Here is an 18,834-nt window from a genome sequence, read left to right as displayed (position 1 = left end):
CAAGTCAGAAATAACTACAGAACAAATGTACTGTTCATGCCAGGGGGGAGATAAAAAGCTATCAAGATTCAAAAGAGAAAAACTGTGTATGGTTTTAGGAATCAGGATAAACTTCATGAGGATGACAGTACTTGAGATGGAGAATAAACACCATCTAGATAGGTAGAGAAAAGGCAAGGGCACGAATCAGAAAGAAAATTACAAGCAAAAAAAGTAGGTAAGCTCCAGGTATGTTTGGAGAACATTGAATGGCTCGGTTTATTTCCCACAGTGAACTGAAGCAGAGCAGCACTCTGGCAGGTAGGGCCGGGAGGGTAGGTTGAGATATCTTGTGGAGTCTTAAAAGCCTACTCTGAGTAAGAGTATAAGAGGAACTGTTGTGGATTTTTAAGATAGAGGTGATAGAATTAAAATTGTACCTTGTAAAATTTAGTTGAGTTGTGATAGAACAGTGACAGAGTGAAGGTGGGGAGATCTCTTGGGAATTGTAGTCTAGGTGAATGGTGATAAAGGCCTGGACATAGGGTGATGGAAGTTGATTAGTAGTGGAAAGAAGGAAACAGAAACATTAGAATAGCGTAGGACTTGGCATCCCATCAGAGACGTGTAGGTAAAGTGAAAGGGAAGAACCGAAATTGGGACTCATTTCAAGTATTGTTTCCCTAGGAGAACAGGGGTGTCATTAATATAAGTAGTGCCATTAGAAGAATTTAGAGCCTTGGGTAAATTATGTATTTTGATTTTGCCTCGTGAGACATAATAGGAAAAAAATTTTATAAGCCTTTGGAAATGCATTCCAAGAGAAAAGAGGCCAGGGCTTGAAACAGACTTGAGATTGGCCACAGAGAAGGTAGCTGAAGACAAGAGAGGGTTTATTAGTATAATTTACAAGTATCCCTGTCATTACAGACAGAGCTAGGTAAAGGGAATATACCTGGCATCAAATTAAGTATGAGCCAGATACCAGTTGTACAGTTTAATGAAAAATGCCTTAGATGAGCGTTGGTTACAATTAAAATCGCATTTTTTAAAAAAAGCTAAATTTTTATGGATTAAGGCTTTCATATGGACAGATTTGAAGGAAGAAAGTCCATCATACAATAAATTTGAAGGTAGAATCAGAGTACTTATAAAAGCATTTTTTTTAACGTAGAAAATTGAAAATACCCACTTTCCTGATTCTACCTAATCATGAATTATATTACCAAAGAAAGAAACAGCACCATGAGAAAGGGTAGTAAGGGCTAAGATTGGAAAAGCAGCCAGGATACTAACAGAGAGCTGCACCAAAACCACAGAGATCATACATCCAAAAACTCACTGGGATGACCTCAGCTCAGTTCTGAGAAGTGTGGATTTGTCCCTCTGGGTTTCAAATACAAGCAAAGGAAAAAATTGTTAGCATGAAAGTAAATTGTTTTTCTTTTAAATTAAAAGAAACTTAAAATTAAATATGCTGTAGATTTTATCTTTTTGCAGATTAACTATTTGGCAAAACTTATACCAAGCAAAAAACATGATATTTTATAACTTGAGCAATCTCACAACATTTTAAATCATTTCAGATATAAAAGATAATTCCTTCAGCCGATCACGGAGTTCAAGTGTAACCAGCATTGATAAAGAATCCCGAGAAGCAATCTCTGCTCTTCATTTCTGTGAAACTTTTACTCGAAAGGCAGATTCAGCCCCCTCCCCATGTTTGTGGGTTGGTACTACATTGGGAACAGTGCTTGTCATTGCACTGAACCTTCCCCCAGGAGGAGAGCAAAGACTTCTTCAGCCAGTAATTGTGTCTCCAAGTGGTATGTATGCTCTGGTGCTATACTTCTATTGAAGGTTTGCTTTAGTATAATTTAATAGAAGCCTTTGCTTTTCATTTTTGAATCAATCTAAGTCTAAATGGGGATAGTTATAGTCTTATGGGGTTTTTTTGTTTTGTTTTTTTGTTGTTGTTGTTAATATAAGCTATTTTATTGCGTATTTAAAACCAGTGATGCATATAATAAACATGCTCTATCTTTCTTTTACCCTAACTCCATCTCTGATTTATATGTTACTTCAGACTGGTTACAAAATTAATATTATGAGAGGTGATTTAAGTACTTGTAAGGAATTTGTTCCACAGATGTTCAAGCCCCTTAGACTACACATATATCTTCATCCTAAGCTAAAATTATTAAGGACTTCAATATGGTAAGGACTCCAAAAGTTTCATGGATGGACCATTCCTTCTTGAATCTTACCAAGCTCTTGAACTCTTTCTTATATTAACAGAAACATGGCCTTTTTTTCCCTTTTACCCATTGTTTCAGAACTTTTGCTAGGGTTCAAAATACACTACTTTAGAAAGGAATCTGCTGTTGATTCCTTGAAAGCAGATGAAATATTTATTTTCCTTCCAAATAATACCTGTTTTTCAATAGCCCTTAAGTTATCTGTATATTTAAATATTTCAGCAATAATTATCAGTTATTATGCATAGTGCTAACAGAGGGAAGACTAAATTAGGTTGCAAAAAGTATTTATTTCTGGTCTGCATGGCTGACAAATAGTAAAATTTTCTTAAGGAATTTTGCAGTAGAGAAGCAAAACTCCATGCAGATCTGAATTGTAGATGCATACAATTGTAGATCCATCTCCTTGTAGATCCATACAAGGGATGTCACTGAGTTCACCATTTTAAATTTTCCATTCAAAAATGTATTGTAAAATACATCTTACAGCAAACAAATCTTAACTAGACGTTTATTATATTCATCTCTCCTCTAAACATTTAAGGAAATGTGATATTGTGACATGTCACTTGGACAAGAAGCTGGTATAATCCAGTAGGATTAGGAATAGGAATATAGATCCTACAGCCCAAGGTTAATATTTTACGGTTTTTTTCACTCTTTATCATTATTACTTTTTTTTTCTAAACAAAACAACAATGAAAAAAGTTTAGCTTCATTCAAAAGAATGGCTCAGTTTTTCTTAGGCCTAACTAATCTGCATACAAAGTAAACCTAGGTTGAAAGAACATAAGATGAACCTAGCATTATGAACTAAGATGAAATATTATATATGGATACAATAATTTTACTTCATTTTATTTTATTCCACCATTAGCAACTGCCTTACATGCCTTGAAACGAAGAATTGACCTCATGTTCAAAGCTAAGAATTAGAATTACAACAATACCTTTTCCATAGAATCAATATGAGGATTTGTTAGGGGCGTTAAGACGCTGTTGAGTCCTTGACTGAATGTGGTATTAAATAAGGCCACAGCTTGCCAATTCTAATTGCCTCTTGCAGGTTAAGCAGTAATTGTCCACTTTGAAAAACTTGAAAGGTTCACATTTACCAAACTCAATTTACTTTTTGATGGAAATCTGAAGTAAATTGAAACTATCTCATTTTAAAATCCAGTTTGAGTAGTTTTGCTTTGTTTTCCCAAAAAGAGCTTTTAATATATTATTCCATCTCGTGATTAGTCTTATGTTTTTAATTAAAGGAATACATGGAATAAGATTCCAGAATATCATTTACTTATACAGCCATTCAGGTTTTATATTTTTTTAATCCTAGGATCATGTCTAAAATGGTTACTACATAACAAAATGAAAAAAAAAAAAACCCAACACTGTTGTTCTACTGCATTCTAGGATACCTCAGAATAATATGTTCTGTAAGCAAAAGGATGGTACATATTTAGGGAAAAAACAGAAAAGTATATTTTTAAACATTATACACTTGGCTATTTTTAATCTCTGTGAAGTCTTAAAATACATTAATTTTCTTCTTTGAAGAATTAGAAAAGGTGATTTAATTAAAAAAATTTTAAGAAGAAAAAATTTACAGTCTTCCTATATTGAAAATGAGATTGAATTTTATCACACGTATGTGGAATCTGATAGGTCTTGAAATAATTGAGAATTCTGGTTTCCGTTACTAATCTACGCTGATCTAGATAGAAAAAAACAAAAACAAAAACATGGTTTTGCTCACTAGTGTATTTCTTGTTTATATAGTACATTTTAACAATACTTAGAATTTAGAATTAAAATGTAATTATGATTTCTAGTTCTACCATTTCTGAACTACCTTTACATTAAAGGAACAGTTTGATTTACAAATTAGCAAACCGTTTAAAATAATTAAATTGTCTACTTGCCAAACCTGGACAATAGACTAATGCCAGATGTAGCAAATGAATTGCAGGATGCCCAGTTAAATTTGGACTTCAGATAACATATTTTTTAATATAAATATGTACCATCTTTCTCTTTGGAAAAATAATGCAGAATTTGGGACACATTTATACTAAAAAAAAAAAGTATTGATTGTATATCTGAAATTCAGATTTAACTGGGCATCCTTTATTTTATCTGGCCACCCTGCAATAGACAAAATATATAAATGTGAAGAGGAAAGGAAAATTTTGTCTTCTAAGAAAAATTTTGACAGAACACTGAGATCTCTTCCTCTTAGAAACAAAAGAATATAATATATGGATAATTTTTTGCAAACTATAAAATATAAGTATAAAGTAATAAAATATGAAAAAATCCTCTAAAATAAGAACTGAAATGCTACATCGGTTCTATACCCTCCCTTCTATTGCTTTCCCAATCCTTAATAGTATCATTTAGCTTACTTAGAAATGAGCGTAACTCATATTTACCTATTCAAGGATATGGAGGAAAGGGAGTCCCATTAATTAAAGTAAATCAAGAAATATAACTACTAATTTAAGACTGTAAGTTGACCAAAGCAATGTCTTGAGTGTATTTGACATTTACTGGTAAATAGTTTTTTTGAAGTAATGTTTAGAAATATGTGGAAACTTTTTTTTCTCATTGACCCTGTAGATCAGTTCTGTCCTTTAAAAATACAGTGTGAGCCACATATAGTATTCTAAATTTTCTAGTAGCCGTATTAAAAATGTAAAAAAAAAAGTGAAATTAATTTTAGTAACATATTTCATTTAGCCCAGTCTATCCAAATACTATCATTTTAGCATGTAATCAGTATTTTTATATTATTGTGGTATTTTCTTGTAATTTTTTCTTTGTACTAAGCCTTCCTATCCAGCATGTATTTCACTCTTACAACATGCCACAATTTGGACCAGGCACACTTCAAGTGGCTGGTGGCTGCCATATCGGACCGTGCAGCTCTAGATGCCATCTGCTTGCTCTCATACTCAATGGTAATACACTTACCAGGTATGAGACCTAGTTCCAGACATCCTAGCGTTTATCTGTTTGGTAGCAGTTATAGTAGCACTTATTTATTTGGTAGCACTTACTGATATCTTTTTTCAGATTCAAATATCATGCTTGAAGTTTGAATCCTATCAGTGAGCCAGTGTACAATTTCGGTTCAGTATACATTCTACATATTTTTTAGTGTCTAGTATGTGTCAGAGTTGGAATAAACATATTTACTGTGGGATTAAAATATTTTTTATTTACTAAAATTACAATTTTAGGTACTATATTGAGGTTAAAAGGGGCAGTCCTGAGAATGGCATTCCTGGATTCCACAGGCTGCTTAATACCACCCGCATATGAATCCTGGAAAGAACACAGTGTTCCTGAAGAGAAGGATGAAAAGGAGAAACTGAAAAAACGAAGACCTGTCTCTGTATCTCCCTCCTCTTCTCAGGAAATTAGTGAAAACCAGTATGCAGTGATATGTTCTGAAAAGCAAGCAAAAGTAATTTCACTGCCAACTCAGAACTGTGCTTATAAGCAGAACATTACAGAGACCTCATTCGTTCTTCGTGGAGATATTGTATCATTGAGTAACAGTATCTGCCTTGCCTGCTTCTGTGCCAATGGACACATTATGACTTTTAGGTAAGAGTTAGATTATTTTTTTTAAACACAGATATAACATTTCCTCCCTTAACACATAATGTTGCAGAATTATATTCAGTTTGAAAGAAAGGCTTTTATTTGTCTACAGTCTTATACACTGAGAATTTATTTTCATTCAGTTTGTAGCGAACAAGTATGTGAGGAAAACAAATCAGTTTTATCTCCCACTCAGGTACACTAAATCATAAGGTTTATAAGTTCCCTGCTATTTTTACCTCCTCTAGTATTTGTTCAAGACTAAAACCTACCTGTTTATTAACAAGTTTTTAATTTTTTTTCTCAAGTTTGCCGAGTTTAAGACCTCTATTGGATGTGTATTACTTGCCCCTTACCAATATGCGGATAGCCAGAACATTCTGCTTCACCAACAATGGACAAGCATTATATCTTGTTTCACCTACAGAAATCCAGAGACTCACTTACAGTCAAGAGACCTGTGAAAATCTTCAGGTAAATAACAAAAATATTACTATAATTTCTTCAGAGGTGAAACATTTTCTAAGGTCCCTTATATTGTCCATCCCTTATACTCACAGGAGTGTACAAATGAGCCTACATGAGAAAACTCAAAGCCTTTCTTGAGAGTTTGAGAGCACATGTTTTGAGACTGGTGATAAAGTGTCTTCATCAGACTCTTGTTATAAGAGGGACTCCATCTCCTTGATCCATATTTTTTCTCTCCAGTGATGTCAAAGAAATACAAAATACTACATACATTTTATACCCACTCTCCACATAGAATAAATATCTATTATACAGAAACAAAAAAATCCTTTTTAAAGACCTACGTTAATGTGAAAATAACTGTATCTCTTTTAGAGCAAATGTGTCATTCCTTCTCATACTCTGTAGTTATGAGGATGTATATGCATTATAAGAAAAAATAAGATTTTATAGGTTTCCTCTGAATATTTTTGTTAATCTATTTGTGAGAGATTACAAATTCTTTAAATACAAAACTATATCTTTTTTAAATATTGAGTGCTTTATTTGCTTGCATATATATTAGAAATGATCGGCTTAGCTTCAACTTTTAAAATAAAAGTGCTCTTAAAATATTGGAGCTAAAATATTAATCGATATTTGATATTTAGAGGAAACTGTTATTTAAGGGAACTTCATAGTGAAAGTTTTTGCAATTAATCAGCCCTATTTTCCTGGTTTATAAATTTGAATTTGTGGCTTATTTTAGAACATGAGCTTTAGAGTCAAGATGACTGAATTTAAGTCCTAGCCATGCTAGTTACACAATTATGTGACATTAGACAAGTTTCTGTGTCTGAGCTTCATTATCTTTAAAATGAGGATAGAAATAATATCTAATGTCATAGGGTCTGATGTAAATTAGAGACAATACACGTAAAGTGCTTATTATTAGCACAGTGCTTAGTACTGAATATATGTTCAGTGTCAGATGTTTGTGTTATTTCAGTAAGGTAGACTATACTAGAAACATACTCTTAAATGATATCATAAATCTTGAGAGTGAAACAAAATTACATATCTGATATATTAAATTCCCATTTACATTTGGGTGGATGTGTTTTTTTAAAGATTCCTAAGTTTCTGAATTAAAATTATGCTTTTTTTTTTTTTTTTTTTTTTTTTTTTTGCGGTATGCGGGCCTCTCACTGTCGTGGCCTCCCCCGTTGCGGAGCGCAGGCTCCGGACGCGCAGGCTCAGCGGCCATGGCTCACGGGCCCAGCCGCTCCGCGGCATATGGGATCCTCCCAGACCGGGGCACGAACCCGTATCCCCTGCATCGGCAGGCGGACTCTCAACCACTTGCGCCACCAGGGAGGCCCTAAAATTATGCTTTTTATAGGAAAGGTAAAATTTTCCTGTAGTGTTTTCTTTCATTAGTAAAATGTTACTATATGAAGAAATAATATGGACAATTGAATATATTCTTAATTCATTTCAATCTGAAATGTGGTCTTAATTCAACTACTCAAAATTCTAAACTTCATCACTTTTCTGGAATCAATTTATCTTATCCTTGGATCAGTGTTTTATTATTTTAGTAAAAATCAATAGCAGCTACAGCAACTTTACCTATTTATGTTTAAATGAACTAGTCACTTAATAGTACACTCAATTTATCTTGATAACTATCTGCTATATGCCTTCATGATATGGTAAGTGAGAAATGAATTCTGTTCAAGGAGCTTGTGATAGAATGTTTTCTTTGGGCAATATTGGCATTTTATTTACCTCTGTATTTTCAGTGCCTAAAAATAATGCCTTGGTAAAAACCTGTGGACTAATGAATACCATGAACTCTGTGATTTCCATAGTACCCTATTACATTGTGCATTTATTTAACTTTAACCAAAAAAAAATTAGGAAGATGTTTATAAACATTAATGGAATTTTTAGCCAAGATGGAATAACAGGAACCAGATTAACCCTCCTGCCTGGAACAACAAAGCATACACAAACATGAAATAATAGTTTTCAAGATCCTAGACATTAGGCAGTGAAATGAAAGTAATCCCTGAGAGACAGGAAACAAAAGAGGTGCCCCAGCATTCATGCCTTGATAGAGTTTCCAGAACATTGCAGAGAGAGCTGTGCAGAGAGAGTACACTAGAGATCTACAAAGGGTGCAAGAGTACTCAGTAGAGTTTTGTTCAGCATATACGTATGGATAAACTCTTTGGCCAGAGAAAGAACCATCTGAAAGGAATAGAGGATTAGAGGGAAAGGTGCCTTTTCCCAACAGCCAGATGGGAAAAACTTATAATTCATTTATGAGTGTTTTAGTTTCCTAAGGCTGCTGTAACAAATCACCACAAACTTGGTGTCCAAAAACAACATAAATTTATTCTCTTACACTTCTGAAAATTAGAGGTCTGAAATAAGTTTCACTAAGCCAAAATCAAGGTGTTGGCTGGATCATGCTCCTTCCAGAGTCTCTAGAGGAGAATCTGTTCTTTGCCTCTTCCATCTCCTTGTAGCTGCCAGCATCCCTTGGCTAGGGGCCGCATTACTCCACTCTCTGCCTCCAAGGTCACATTGCCACCTCCTCTTGTGTGTGTCGAATCTCCCTCTGCCTCTCTTTTTAAAAAGGCACTTGTAGCAGCTTCCCTGATGGCATAGTGGTTGAGAGTCCGCCTGCCGATGCAGGGGACACGGGTTCGTGCCCTGGTCCGGGAAGATCCCACATGCTGCAGAGTGGCTAGGCCCGTGAGCCATGGCCGCTGGGCCTGCGCGTCTGGAGCCTGTGCTCCGCAACGGGAGAGGCCACAACAGTGAGAGGCCCGCATACCGCAAAAAAAAAAAAAAGATAGGACAGCATGACCCATAATGAGAAGACTAATCAATCAATAGAAACCAAGCCATAACTGACACAGACACTAAAATTAGCACAGAAAGACATTGAAGCAATTATAACTGTATTTCATGTGTTTAAAAAGTTAAGTAGGAATATAGAAGATATAGAGGCCAAAGTTGAACTTCTAGACATGAAAATCCAGTGTTAGAGTTGAAAACTATACTGGATGGAATTAACAACAGATAGACATTACAGAAGAAAAGATTAGGTAACTTGAAAGCGCAGCAATAGAAAAAAACAATTGAGCATTTAGACTTGGAAAATTTATAGCACTGAAACACCTATATTATAAAACACTATATTGGAAAAGAAGTTCTCATCAAACCAGTGACTTCAGCTTCTACCTTAAGAAACAGAAAAAGAAGAGCAAGTTAAACCCAAAGTAAACAGAAGAAAGAAAATAATAAATATCCAAGTGGAAATCAATGAAACAGAAAACAGAGAAACAGTAGAAAAACATCAATGAAACCAAAAGCTTGAGCTCTAAAACCAGTAAAATTGGTCTCAAGCCAGACTGATTATGAAGAGAGAAGTGACTTACCAATATCAAGAATGAGAGAAGTGACTACTATAGATTCTACAAATGTTAAAATGGATAATAAGGAAATATTATGAACAACTTTAGGCCAATAAATCCAAAAACCTGGATGAAATGGGCACATTCCTTGTGAGACACATATTCCAAAGCTCACTCAAGAAAAAATAAATAACCTGAAGAGTACTATAGGGAAATTGAAGTTAGAAACCTTGGACAAAGAAAATTCCAGGCCCAGGTGGCTTCACTGGTGAATTCTATCAACATTTCAGGAAGAAATAGTACCAGTTCTATACAAAACTCTTCCAAAAATTAAGGTGGGGAAATGCTTCCCAACTTGTTAATGGTAGGTTCATAGAATATGGTACCAAAACCAGACAAAGATTTTAAAGTAAAGAAAATTGCTTATAGACCAATATACTTCACAAATATAGATGTTAAAATTCTAAAGGAGATTTTAGCAAATTGAATCCAAAGGTATATCAGAAGGGTAATTCTGGTCATGATAATTCATCATGACCAAGTAGGATTTATCCCGGGAACATGGAGTTGACTTCACATTTGTAAATTGGTCAATGGAATTCACCATATTAGTAAACTAAAAAAATAGGAAGCAGTTGACAAAATCCAACATCCATTCCTGATTTAAAAATAGTCAAACAAGGAATAAGTGGAAACTTAAAGGGCATCTAGGAAAAATCTACACTTAATATAATACTCACTGTTGAGATACTGAATTCTTTTTTCCTTAAGATCGGAAGCTAGAAAGGGATGTTCACTCTCAACACTTCTATTCAGTGTTGTACTTAAGGTTCTAGCCGGTGCATTCAGGCAAGAAAAAGAAAGAAAATTCATCTCGATCGAAAGGGAAAAAATAAGCCTGTTGTTATTCATAGGTGACATGATCATCTATATAGGAAATCCAATGAAATCTACTTCTAAAAACTACTAGAATTTGACAGGGATGCAGGGTATGAGATCAATATGGGGAAAAATTTATTTCTTTACTAGCAATGGACATTTGGAAATGAAAATTTTTAAAACACCACTTATAATAGGAACGAAAAATATGAAATACTTTGGGATAAATCTGACAAAAAAAATATGAATGACTTCTACATTGAAATTAACAAAATATTGAAAGAAACTGTTAATAACCTGAATAAATTGAAATATGTTCTTGGGTCACAAAACTCAATATTAGGATATTGATTCTCCCAAAGTTGACCTACAGATTCAAGGCAATCCAAAACAAAATCCAAGTGGGATTTTTTTTTGTAGGAATTGACAAGTTTATTCGAAAATTCATGGAAATGTATGGGAGTAGGCAGAATAGCAGAAAAACTCAAAAAAGAATAAAGTTGAAGGGCTAACACTACCTGATTTTAAGAATTATTATAAAGCTACAGTGATCAAAAGATCATGATATTGGCATCAAATTAGATAAATAAATCAATGGAACAGAGTAGAGAGTCTAGAAGTGAACCCACACATACCTGGACAACTGATTATTTTTGTTTCTTGAAGTATAGTTGATGTATAATATTATATAAGTTATAAGTGTACAAATAGTGATTCACAATTTTTAAAGGTTATATTCCACTTATAGTTATTATAAAATATTAGCTATATTCTGTGTGTTGTACAATATATCCTTTTAGCTTATTTTATACATTATAGTTTGTACCTCTTAATCCCCTATCCCTATGTTGCCCCTGTCCCCTTCCATCTCCCCACTGGTAACCACTGATTTGTTCTCTACATCTGTGAGTCTGCTTTTTTGTTATATTCACTAGTATGTTGTATTTTTTAGATTCCACATATAAATGATATCATACAGTATTTGTCTTTACCTGACTTATTTCACTTAGCATAATGCCCTCCAGGTCCATCCATGTTGCTGCAAATGGCAAAATTCCATTCTTTTTTATGGCTGAGTAGTATTCCTGTGTATGTGTGTGTGTGTGTGTGTGTGTGTGTGTGTGTGTGTGTGTGTGTTACATCTCCTTTATCCATTCATCTGTTAATGGACACTGAGGTTGCTTCCATATCTTGGCAGTTGTAAATAATGCTGCTGTGAACATTGGGATGCATATATCTTTTCAAATTAGTGTTTTTTGTTTTTCTCAGATATGTAACCAGGAGTGGAATTACTGGGTCATATGATAGGTCTGTTTTTAGTCTTTTGAGAAACCTCCATACTGCTTTCCACCATGGCTGTACCAATTTACATTCCCACCAACATTCCCAGTGTACAGGGGCTCCTTTTTCTCCACATGGACAACTGATTTTTGACAAAGACACAAAGACAATGCAATAGAGAAAGAATTGCCTTTTCAACAAATTATGCCAGAAAATTGGATGTTAAAAGGCAAAAAAAAAATGAGCTTTGATCCATGCCTCTCACTATATACAAAAATTTATGGATCAAAATGGATCATAGACCTACATGTAAATCCTAAAACTGTAACACTTCTAGAGGTAACCTAAGAGAAGATCTTTGTTAACTTCAGTTGGGCAAAGATTTCTTAGCTATGACACCATAAAAGAACAACTTGATAATTTCAACATCAACAAATTTTAAAACTTCTGCTCTTCAAAAGACACTTAAGAAATAAAAAGATAATCCATAGACTGGAAGAAAATCTTGGCAATATGTCTATTAAAGGATCTGTATCCAGAATATGTAAAGGACTCTTAAAGCTCAATAGAAAGAAGACAGACAACTCAGTAAAAACTTGGGCAAAATATTTGGACAGATGCTTCACCATGAAGAGATGCTTGACATCATTAGTCATTAGAGAACTGCAAAGTAAAACCACAATGAGATATTGTTAAACACTTACTAGAAAGGCTAAAATTAAAAAGAATACCATGCCAAGTTTTGACAAGGATGTAGAGTATCTAGAACTCTAATACACTTCTGATAGGAATGAAAAAACAAAAACAGTACAACCACTTTGGAAAACAGCTTAGCAGTTTTGTAAAAAGTCAAACATCAATGAACCAAAGACATAGTCATTCTACTCCTAGTTTTTTAACTTAAGAGAGAAGTAAATTTATATTCATAGCTGTTTTATTTGTACTAGTCAGAGACTGGAAGTTACCCAAGTGTCCATCAACAGATGAATGCTTGATCAAATTATAGTATATCCATACAGTAGAATACAACTCAGCAATAAAAAGGAAAGAAATGTTGGTAACATTCAATATCATGGATGAATCTCAAAACAGTTATGCTGAGTGAAATAAGCCAAGCAAAGAAGTGTACACATTGTATGATTCTATTTACATAAAACTAAAGAAAATACAAATTAATCTGTGGTGAGAGAAAACAGATTGGCAGTTACTTAGAGATAGGAGGTCGAGAAGGGGGGTGAGAGAAGATTTTACAGAGAGGCACAAGGAAATGCAAGTGATGGATATTCACTTTCTTTATGGTGGTCATGATTTTACGGGCATATGTGTATGTCAAAACTTGGCAGTTTTTACACTTTAAGTATATGCAGTTTATTATGTCAATTACCTCAATAAAACTATTTTTAAAAATTAATGGATTTCAGGACTTTGTATTGGCATTAAAGTGCAGTTAGTCAAAAGTATATGTTTATGGATCGAAATACTTAAATTTCTTTCTACAGCATTATTCTAACCATATCTTGAGTGAAAACACAAGGAAAATTTACAAGTTGTCTTTCAAATTGATGACTTGATTTATCTGTGAAACTTAAATAAAACTTACCATAATCATAAAGAGGTGGAACATACCAATTAATTCAGTTTAAACAATTAAGTTAATAACTGTTCTAAGCACCTCAAGATTGTAACTTATAAACAAAACTCCAGGTATTCACTGTAAAAAATTGATGACAGTTGAACTGTTTAGGTTCTCTTGAATATATTATGCAGCAATACTGAAATTTATTACTGTGCTTATCTTGGAAGATATTCATGTAGTCTCAATATTCTTATAACAGAAAGTTTTCTTAATCAAAGTTATTAAAATCAGTGATTATTTGATGTAATAAAAAGAGTTTAGTTATTATAAATAATACTGCTGTGAATATTGGTGTTTTTATTTTCTTCAGATATATACTGAAGAAAGTGGAATTTTGGATCATAAGGTAGTTCTATTTTTAGTTTTTTGAAGAACTTCCATACTGTTTTCCATAGTGGCTGCACCAATTCACATTCCCATCAAGAGTGCACTATGGTTTCCTCTCCTCCACACCCTTACCATCATTTGTTATTTGTAGGCTTTTTGATGATAGCCATTCTGACAGCAACCAAGATATGGAAGCAACCTAAGTGTCCCATCAGCAGGTGGATGGATAAAGAAGATGTGATAGATAGGTAGATAGATACATACATACATACATACATACACACATACATACATACACACACACACATACAATGGAGTACTACTTAAACATAAAAAAGAATGAAATTTTGCCAGTTGCAACAACACATATGGACCTGGAGGGTGTTGTGCTGAGTGAAATAAGTCAGACAGAGGAAAGCATACTGTACATTATCACTTAAGTGTGGAATCTAAAAAATAAAACAAACGAATGAATATAACAAAACAGAAAAAGATTCACAGAGAAAGCAAACTAGTAGTTACGGGTGGGGAGAGGGAAGAAGGGAGGGACAATATAGGGGTAAGGGATTAAGAGGTACAAACAACTATGTATAAAATAAATAAGCTCTAAGGATATATTTTACAGTACAGAGAATATAGCCAATATTTTGTAATAACTTTAAATGGAGTATAATCTATACAAATATTTAATCACTCTGTTGTACATCTGAAACTAATATAATATTATAAATCAACTATACTTCAATTTAAGAAAAAGAGTAGTGATGAACAAAGCACTTACATTGACTCATTCATGAAATTAGTCCTATATTTTAGCACTTAAGCTTATAAACACAAATGACAAATGAAATCCAACTGTCTGACATCAAACAAGTATACTTGTTTCTATATATTCATATTTTAGAGTAGTTTAAAAGTTCCAGACATCGTTTCAGACATACAGTTTCCTATTACTAGATGTAGAGAAATATCACAGATAGTACAAATCTATTTCGATTTCACCAACATTTATTAGTCATTAAAGTTAAGTGTTCTAAAGAGTAAATTTATCATAATTAAAATCCTTATTTAGATACAAGTGAAAAAATACCTATAGATACCATTTTATATTGCTGAAATATATACATTTTTAACATCAATACTTCTCCCCCAATCCTAATACTAACTGCAGACAGTTAGACTCATTAAGAAATACCTAATTTTAAACTTCCTTCAAAGATATCTATTCACAATGTTAATCTAATGATAAATGACTTGCGTATTTTCTAATTTGTTTCATCTCTTTGTGAAAGGAGATTTTTCTGTTTAGTGTATATATCATTGAGTGTCTGATCTTGGAATTGTATGTCATCTTCAGTTTATTAAAGAAAATCTTCATTATCTTTCATCCTGGTATCCTTTAATCTTTAATCTTTAATCCTTCATTATCTTTAATCTTTAATCCTGGTAACATTCCCGAGAGGTAAGTATTTGTATCACTTCTTTATAAAGTTGAGGAAACCAGTTCTCTGGGAGACTGAATTGCCTAAGGTTGCTCTGCAAGTAAAAGTCAGAGGTGAGAGTCAAACCCAGGTCCACGTGGTTCCAAAGTTTATACTCATTCCAGTACACTTTGGTGATTCCTGATTTATAACTGTAATCTTTGGATTTTTAAATTTCTTAACTTTACATTTGTAAGATTGCAAGCTCATTAAACACCAAATAAATTAAGAGCTGTAAACCATAATTCTAAAGTGAGGTAAATTTCAAAAAACATTTTTATGCTGTGACTCTTTGTGTGTGTGTATATATATATGTGTGTGTGTGTGTCATATTACTCTTGATTTAGCATAAAAGACACTCAAATGGTAGCTATTTGCCATTTGTTTTATCAATTTAATAGATACAGTTTAAATTAGAATCTGGGGCCTCCCTGGTGGCGCAAGTGGTTGAGAGTCCGCCTGCCGATGCAGGGGATACGGGTTCGTGCCCCGGTCTGGGAGGATCCCATATGCCGCGGAGCGGCTGGGCCCGTGAGCCATGGCCGCTGAGCCTGCGCGTCCGGAGCCTGCGCGTCCGGAGCCTGTGCTCCGCAACGGGGGAGGCCACAACAGTGAGAGGCCCGCATACCGCAAAAAAAATAAATAAATAAATAAATAAAAAATAAATTAGAATCTGTTAAGTACAGTATAAAAAAGAATGGAAATATGCCTAAAATCATCTTCTTTATATAGGCTAATATGAATTTGAATTAAATAATAGGTATTAGTATATTCTGTGGTGGGTTTTAGCAAGTTTGATTTATTGACTTCAGGAAGTTTTTTGTTCTACTTTTACTCCACTTTATAGAAATCCAGAGGAAGAGAATGAAAATGTAAAGCCTTCAATCCACTTCAACATTATAAATGCAACTCTGTGTTGTATAGTGTTAATATTATCTCCTTTCATTTATAATCTGGTTGGAGAGACAACATTGATATGGATATATCTGGGAATTCCCTGGTGGTTCAACAGTTAAGACTCTGCGCTCTCACTGCCGTGGGCCCGGGTTCAATCCCTGGTTGGGGAACTAAAATCCCACAAGCTGCGCGGTGAAGCCAAAAATATATATATGTGTAAAGATATATCTAAATGTAAAACCTTTGGACATCCTTTATTAACTTTCTTAGCCCAGCCCTAAGGAAGAAACTCTAAAAAATACATACTTTAGCTCCAGCTGTAATAATGTAATATCAGAATACAACAAAACTACCTGGAAGCAGTGGTGTACTTGTCCTTTGTATCATAGCTACTTCTCTTTAATGGGCAGAAATGCAATCCCAAAGACTCACTATACTTTTATTTTGCTTCTAAAGCTTCCCAAAACTGCCTTGCAAATAATATTGCTACCATCCTTTTTTTTTTATAGAAACTCCTCTTCCCTCTTTATGTCTCATCTACAAAGTCAGTTAGATGTCAGCAATTTTTCTTGTCTCCTGACTTACTTTTACCATTTCTGTGCTCTGAAGAATATTGACAAAAATTTCAGAAAACTCTGACAATATAAAAAGAAGCCTTCCCATCTCCCTGCCAGATTTCTGAAATTCCAGGTTTATGTTGGCATAATTCTCTTCCCAGCATTTGTTTATGAAAAAAGAAGTATGTATGTCTTTCTAAACTACTAATTTTCGGCCTCAGCTATTTTGGATAATTCCAAGACTGTGTATCATCATTACACTGGAGTTTTCAACTTGCTAATAGATTTTCTTCTTTCTAATGTAAGAAGACCTAGTTATTAATCCAGTTACCAATTCCTGATAAGAGTTATATGAACACTTTGTCATTAAGATTGGAATCTCCTTACAATTTAAGCAGGAATATCATCTTTGCTTAAAATGTGAAAAAAGTGATCTAGCCAAAGTAGCAAGCAGCAAGTTATTCTTAGTCAAGTTAGTCTTAATAACTTACTGTTTGACCAAGTCAGAATGTCCTAGATCTGATCATTTGAAGTGTACTCATTGTACTCAACGGGTAATGTAAGTTTGAGTTAAAGAGTTTACAGTGATGGTTTTGTGAATTATAGTTTAGTGTCCCTGAAGCTTTAACAATTACAATTTGTTTTGATTTTAAAGGAAATGTTGGGTGAACTCTTCACTCCTGTAGAAACACCTGAAGCACCAAACAGGGGATTCTTTAAAGGCTTGTTTGGAGGTGGTGCACAATCTCTTGATAGAGAAGAACTATGTAAGTTGATTTATTTAATTTGGATAATATGTCTGTAAAACAGAAACATCCAAGCCATATAAATTTTTCTTACGTGTATAAATTATGTTCACCTTTATCCTCTCTGTCACAACAATTGATAAATCCATGTTTTAGCAAAATACATAAAATGATATTCTGCCATATTCTAACTCAAGTCAGGGGAATAGTTTACTCTGGAAACCAAAATCAGAATGGTTTCAGGTAGCTAAAAAGGAATATTCACAGCTTTAAATGAATAATTTAAAAAGTATTTTTTGACTTTCATTAAATATGATCTTCATTATTTTAATTGTGTAATTGACTTTAGTTGATGACCTTAACTTTGAAAAAGTTTTTACTTAAACATTTATTTTATCTTACATAACTTCCAGAACTAGTCTCATTGCACTTAGAAGATTATTTAAAATATAAAATCTGGGGCTTCCCTGGTGGCGCAGTGGTTGGGAATCTGCCTGCCGATGCAGGGGACGCAGGTTCGTGCCCCGGTCCGGGAGGATCCCACATGCCGCGGAGCGGCTGGGCCCGTGAGCCATGGCCGCTGAGCCTGCGCTTCCGGAGCCTGTGCTCCACAATGGGAGAGGCCACAACAGTGAGAGGCCCGTGTACCGCAAAAAAAAAAAAAAAAATATATATATATATATATATATATATATATATATATATATATATATATATATATATATATATATATATATAAAATCTGGTTCATCTACTACCTTCCATAGAATTGGCACAAATCAGAAATTGAATGAATCAATGAATGTCTGACCTTTCTTTCAAATAGGAGCTCTTAGCTATCCTTGAATTTTTATTTTCTTTTATTCTTTCTTTTTTGCTAGAATATTTTAGAATTTTCCTTTTCTGTTTGGTTGACTAGAAAGACTGTAAGATTAAATACCAGCAAGTAAGTGTGTAGTACAAGTTCATTTTAAAAACTTACCCAAATGACTGTTCAGTCATCTGGGTAATGAGGATTGGTCAGTTTTAATTCATTTAAAAAATGAAGACTGTTCTTCAAGTCATGGGGGACAGATACTTTAGAATAACATTCTTACTGAGGTTAATAGACAAAGTTATACAAAATTCAAACATATGTACATTTTTGACTTCTCAAAAACATCGAAGAGCTAACAGTATAGTGAAGACAGTATCCGTGGGGAAAGGTGGTGAGCGTGGCAACCTGAGGCCACTTTTACCCTGGAGTACTTTGCTAATCTAAAGCAGCAAGCTGAGATTCTAAACTGTGTTAGGACTAGCAAGG

At 33.9% G+C, this 18,834-nt stretch overlaps 1 protein-coding gene across 6 annotated transcripts in view; it reads left to right on the top strand.

The window, feature by feature from the left end:
• STXBP5 (syntaxin binding protein 5) overlaps positions 1–18,834 on the top strand; it is a 163,679-nt gene that overhangs the window by 133,430 nt on the left and 11,415 nt on the right. For all 6 annotated transcript variants that reach the window (XM_060114516.1, XM_060114511.1, XM_060114510.1 and 3 more), the window contains 4 exons: positions 1,566–1,805; positions 5,483–5,852; positions 6,158–6,323; positions 17,441–17,552. In XM_060114516.1, coding sequence (XP_059970499.1) covers positions 1,566–1,805; positions 5,483–5,852; positions 6,158–6,323; positions 17,441–17,552 — 888 coding nt within the window. The remainder of the gene's footprint in view (positions 1–1,565; positions 1,806–5,482; positions 5,853–6,157; positions 6,324–17,440; positions 17,553–18,834) is intronic.

This window comes from Mesoplodon densirostris, chromosome 12 (genome assembly GCF_025265405.1).
Source record: "Mesoplodon densirostris isolate mMesDen1 chromosome 12, mMesDen1 primary haplotype, whole genome shotgun sequence".
Taxonomy (NCBI): domain Eukaryota; kingdom Metazoa; phylum Chordata; class Mammalia; order Artiodactyla; family Ziphiidae; genus Mesoplodon; species Mesoplodon densirostris.
The sequence above is the reverse complement of the archived record's forward strand: the minus strand, read 5'-3'. Positions and strand labels throughout refer to the sequence as shown.